At 33.8% G+C, this 6,000-nt stretch overlaps 1 protein-coding gene across 1 annotated transcript; it reads right to left on the reverse strand.

Annotated features, from left to right (window-relative positions):
- Positions 1 to 4,258: 4,258 nt before the first annotated feature.
- Positions 4,259 to 6,000, reverse strand: LOC113236415. Its single transcript, XM_026472456.1, has 4 exons — positions 5,916 to 6,000; positions 5,325 to 5,479; positions 4,418 to 4,631; positions 4,259 to 4,340 (listed from the first exon to the last, which is right to left on the reverse strand). Exons 1-4 carry the CDS (start codon positions 5,937 to 5,939, stop codon positions 4,266 to 4,268), a joined length of 468 nt encoding a protein of 155 aa, XP_026328241.1. The 5' UTR covers positions 5,940 to 6,000; the 3' UTR covers positions 4,259 to 4,265.

A 6,000-nucleotide genomic window follows, 5' to 3' on the forward strand; every position in this document is an offset into this window, starting at 1 on the left:
TTTTTTTTTTTTTTTTATTTATTATGTCAATATCGTTATTTGATAAGGTATTTTATAGCTTTAATATATAATATTATAATAGATAGGTAAACATTCAATCATGCTTAAAATGAAACGTACGTACAAGAACGTTACCTAATCTTTGGTCGAACTGAATCAATTGCGTTGTGTTCTTGCATCTATTCTAAAATACATTGTTTTGCAATTTCTTTATTCCCGACTTCTAAAAATATACAAAAATATATTAGTAACTAGGCATAAACTAAAACGTAAAATTATATTAGCAAAGTCCATGAACGTCACTTCGTTGATTTTGAATCAGCTTTTGGAATCCTTCTTTAAGACATCTATTAGTGGTGGTATAAAAATCTGGCAAATAATTAGTGTATAATTATTATTATTTACTTTAGTCCTCTCAGCTTGTTAGATGGTTTGAACCATATTTACGAACCTAAGTCAAGTAAATGCAGTATGGCGTGTATCTACGAGTATGTGGTGGGTGTGTAATAAGATTATTATTATTATCATTATCGTTATCGTTGTCGTTGTCGTTGTCATTGTCGTTGTCGTTGTCGTTGTCGTTGTCGTTGTCGTTGTCGTTGTCATCATTATTATTATATATGAATTTTAATATATAGATTATTAAATACTACAATACTATTCGAATTGTACGGAAGTTGACTTTTATTAACATACATGTGTGTTTTTTGATGTTATGTTTCGTTTTTGAAATTTTGAAGCCATTATTTACGTTTTACCGGATTCTCTATAATATATAAACGAGAACTTCACAAAATGGTGCAGTTACAATGTTATAATTAAGGGCGCGTTCCCATTATATGACAGATAGTCGTGCAGTTTAAAGTGTTGTGCCTTGTATATTTAAATGAAGTTGTTCACACATAGAACAACACGATTAACTATCGTTCACTACTTTTTTGACGTTACGATGACAGACTGCCGTGACAATGGGAAGAGCTAGAATGACAGTCGTCAGACGATAAATATAACGTCACTATGAAAATATGACGACAGATAATCTCAACTATGAACGATTTTGTCGCGCAAAAAACAAGGCGGCTGCCACGGCTGGAACAGGCTAGACGCGACAGTCGTTCAACGATAAATAAAACGTTTCGACGTAATGGGAACGCGCCCTTATAGATTTTATGACGTCACATTTTATCACAAAACAAATTTTATAAACACCACTAACTTAAATTTTTATTGAATTGATATTCAATTACTTTTTGTGAAATTACTCCACTAGTTTGTTATAATTATTAATACAAAGATGATGGCCGGATCGAAGGAATTTTTTCTGAGTGTTCATCTTTGTATTAATAATTAACACTAACTTAAATTATCATTAATCGCTTGTTTAGTGGTATAGAGAATATTTTTTTTTAATTGTAAAAAGGCTGAGGTTTTTATGTTACTTATTTTTTACGATATTACTTGCTAAAAATTATAATCGTTTGTATGCTTTAACACGGTTCTTCGTGACTATCATACAATGAAGTCATAAAGTCATTTTGGGTGTGTATTTGGTTTGCATAAGTCAATATTTATCCTTAAAATGAAAATTGATTGGATATCATCTTGTTACTAATGAATTTTGTAAGTGATAAACTTAAAAATTATTATTCAGATACGTCGCTTCGTCTTCATTATCCACCAGAGCTGAAACAGCCGTTGCAAGATTGCCTGAAGTTGTTTTTTTGCAAAACTAACATACGTAAGCTTTGACAAAAACAAATTATTTACGTTCATTTTAGGAGCTGTAGAGCTTCTTGTGAAAGAGAGTTCGTCCAGGGAAGTACTGCCACCTTACCTATTTCTGCCGCCAAACAGTAATGTGAGCATTTCTGAGTTTTGGTTTTGAAGGGGGAGGGCGCTGGTGAAATTATAGGCACATGGGACTTTTCAGTTTATGTCTCAGAATGACGGGTGCAGTGGCAGTGCTCCTCAAATCTTTGAGATTTAAAGCTCTGAGGGGCACTGCAACTGTTATGGATAGGCGTGTCGCTTACCACCAGGTGCATGACGTGTTCGTCCCTTCACTTCGTAAAAAAAACCTAATGTTTTTCTCTAAACATTTGAAGGCCCATTAATTCATTTATGACTTCTTCTATTTTTTCTTGGGGTATACGAAAGGAGCCTTGCAGCACGACGTAGCATTCCCTTTCTGTAAGTCTGGCGCGTCTTGGACAACAATCGGTGGGTAACTTATACAGATTGGCAAATAATTCCACCACTGTGGCAAGCATTATATTGTACGCCAATAAGGTGTCATTGGCAGCATACATACCTAATATTTCATTGGATAATGTTACCAATAAATCTGAATAATATACTTTAGAATGTGTTTTGTAAAAACATTATTTTCCATACATGTAGCTAAGTAATTGAGTTATCGGAAATTGAATGATCTTTTTGCAACTCGAATGAGTTCTGTAGTGAAAGTTGTTTAGTGTAAAGACTACAGTTCATTTACTGGTGGTCTGGTGACTAGCACCGTCTAATTTTAAAAAAGTGTAATTAAAAGATTTATGTCCACTTGCACTAAACTTAAGTATGTCTTAAATCAACGCTTACAATGCAAAAGACACTCTAAATACATTGTGTTATGAGCGTCTTATCAATTTAGTGCAAGGGGACATTAGGCACAAATAGTAGACAAGAGGTAAACGCCGTAAGGAATTTCACATAATTTGCTTTTTTCTCATTAAGCAAAGCAGGTTAAGTACAAACAAATCTTAGAATATTACATTAGAAATAGCATTGTTCTAAGGTAGATTTTATTTGAGTTTTATTCTCGCGTTTATTTAAGAATAAATGAAATTTGTTTTCCTTTTCCATTGTGTTATTATAATTGTCACCTACTTTTCATAATGTTTGTTCTGTTCCACATCATCTATGCCCCGGCAATACACTTAACGCGTAGTGCGCGTAGTCTTTAAAAGATGACAATCTCTGTTACTTAGATTCTTTTCTTATCTTTTTAACCGATTTGAAAAAAGGAGGAGGTGCTCAGTTCGATTGTGTTTTTTTTTTGTATGTCTGGTACGCAATAACTCCGGTATTTGTGAACAGATTTTCATGATTCTTTTTTTGTTGGAAAGAGGGTACCCATAGTGGTCCCATTTCATTTTGAAGAAAATCATCCACCTCTAAGGGTGGCTGATCACGCATGAACATTTATTTTTATAAATAGCGCCTAAATTTTACTTTAGGAGCAATTATGTTAATGGTTGGTTTTGCTATTCTCCAATTCAAGGCGTTTTTCTCTCTCAATATACTTTGAGTAGTGAGAACCGGTTTTTATTATCTCCTGTGTCAAGTCCTGTATAGTGGCGAACTAGGGGACATTTCAATAACACTTGGCAAATAGATGTAATTCCACATAATTTTGAGGACGGTTTTTTAGTACTCTGTACTGAGATTATGTTCAGTATATTTTTTAAGTTTTGCAGTTACTATAGACTACCAGTAAGATTTCAAATGTCGATTATTATGAACGTAATTTTTTTTATGTAATACCAAGTGAGCGGCCGAATAAGTCGTGAGTCTGGTGGTAAGCGACACGCCTAACCATTACAGTTGCAGTGATGTTCAGAGCTTTAAATTGCAAAGATCTTGTGGGCACTGCCACTGCGCCAGTCATCCTGAGACGTAAGTTGACAAGTCCCATGTGCCTGTAATTTCACCGGCACCCTTACCATTCGAAACCGTAACGCAATAATGCTCGGTACGGCAGAAATAGGTAAGGTGGCAGTACTTTCCTGGACGAACCCCTTCACTGCTACTAAAAATTGTATAACAGATATGTTATTATTATGTTATTATTGTGTCCAGTCTTTTATTATACCTCCAGTTCATGTAATTTCGGTCGTAGTTTTTTACACTTTGTATGATTAATATATAGCATTCTTTGTGTAAATTATTTCTACAGATGAGTGCAATTGTCGAGGCGATTTTACTTGCCGTTACCATCAAAGTCATTAGACTGTGAATAAAAAGGAGTGACAAATTACCATTATGTGTGCCAATAATTTTATAACCAGAATCAGCTACTTACTTAAAACCAATTTTAGGTGCCAATTTAGAAGATGTGTCAATATCATTTAAACTGTTTCTATGGCTCAGACGATCGTGATGAGTGGAAGTAGTTGAAAGATCAAAAGGCTTTAATTTTCTTCTAACATATCTGTAATAATAATTACGCACTAAAGGCAATTCACAATCTTTACACCCAATTTTGGTTACCGTCCTAGCAATGATGCTACTATATTTGGAGAAAAACCGCTACGACCGGCTATGTCATCTTCTTCTGTAGTCTATAAAAAAATATTTAATTTATGATATTTGTCCAATAGTGTTCGTTAATGAAAATAAAATCCCAGTGAATACTTACATTAGAGTCATAAGACGCTGTTGTTGATGAGTAATCTATACTTTCTGTTGTTTCTGATTCGGTGGGCATTTTATATGTTCCTGTTGATTCGTCATCGGGTATTATTTCCGTACTCATAAAGTTGATATTCATAATGTCATCTTCATCAGTGAGAGAATTGAATTCGTCTTCTACCATTAGATTTCTGACGCTGTCTAAACTGAATCCGTCAGACCTGAAAAATATTGCGCGATTCATAATTTCATTGTAATTAACATTTTGCTTTGAATTTTTTTTCTGTTGTTTTTGCGTTGTTAGAAATTTCGGTGGGAGGAAGTCAACGAAGAACTAGTAGTCAATTGTCGATGTTCACATAAAAATTATTCATATATACCCTTCCCGGTAAAGATAATGGGACTGCAACTTAATACCCATAATCATTAAACTTACTCCGTCTTTGAAATGTACTTTTTATAAACAATAGCCTTACTTAAACAAGTAATATACTAAATCTCCCTTATACTGCAAAAATCGCATCGATCAAACGAATTGATTTGACGAGCGCTGTTTTAGGAACGGTACAATTATGGTTCTAAGTTTTATGTGTATGGTTTTGATGTCATTGTTGATGGCGTTTCCCCAAAATTACTTTACCGAATAACGAAAAATTTGGATGGTGATTAAGACGTTCTGTATAAAATGGTAAGGATAACGTAATTTCTTCCAGCCCAAACCTCGAGCTAATTGTTCGTAGTTTTTCGAAGTCTTGTATATTTTGAAAGATACCTACTATACAGGACTAAATTTTACGACAAAGGAAGTCTTTGTGAGACCACTCATATTTCGAAAAAGGCTTACAGAACTTTGGACAGGGTACCACTGAAAAACTACATTTATAACTATACTTTTCACAATAAATTGTACTTACTGAACATCGTCAGCTATAAGAAGATTTTCCAATCTGCCGTCTGCCTCAGGTACGTAAGGCGAATGCGTCACAATTTTAAATTCTAACGAACCGATCGTCTCCCGGTGAGGTAAAGTTGTAACGACTGTCAAAAGTTGAAATAGCGTCATGTGCGTCTGTAAAAATTATAACACTTTAGGACTGTTTTTTCGGAAGTATGTATATTGCGTAAGTATATATTTATATAGTTTATATAAGTATATAGGTTTTTCAAACAAACCAATGTTTCGGACCCTTTACAGGTCCTATGATAACGGCTGAAGTCAGTTATGGTTCCGGTTACTCGGTATTATAACATATTACTTTACAAATATACAAACATGGAACGTGCTTAACTGCAACCAGCATTTTCTTGCACAAAGTAATTACAAGCATTTTGGTTACATATGATGCATACCAATAAGCATTTAGGAAAATAAAAAAATATGTACAAGAAATCAAAGCTTATTACTTTCGTAATAATTAATGTGCGAGTATATTATCTGTACAATAATAATTAGATATATAATTATATTTCATCCTTTTTTCGAATGACTCTCGTGTCACACTTACCTTTTTTACAATGTGGATGTGCATATTGGTTTTGAATAGTTCTACTGTTGTCTTAAAATAATTCTGATTTCCAGACACACTAACA

Source organism: Hyposmocoma kahamanoa, unplaced genomic scaffold (assembly GCF_003589595.1).
Source record: "Hyposmocoma kahamanoa isolate Upper Pololo Valley unplaced genomic scaffold, ASM358959v1 92, whole genome shotgun sequence".
Lineage (NCBI taxonomy): Eukaryota > Metazoa > Arthropoda > Insecta > Lepidoptera > Cosmopterigidae > Hyposmocoma > Hyposmocoma kahamanoa.

Coding starts and splice junctions, on each gene's coding strand:
- LOC113236415 (XM_026472456.1), bottom strand. CDS start 5,939: ATGCACATCCACATTGTAAAAAAG. Junction 4,632..5,324: donor CTTATAGCTGACGATGTTCA/GTAAGTACAATT, acceptor AATATTTTTCAG/GTCTGACGGATTCAGTTTAG. Junction 4,341..4,417: donor CAGCGTCTTATGACTCTAAT/GTAAGTATTCAC, acceptor ATTTTTTTATAG/ACTACAGAAGAAGATGACAT.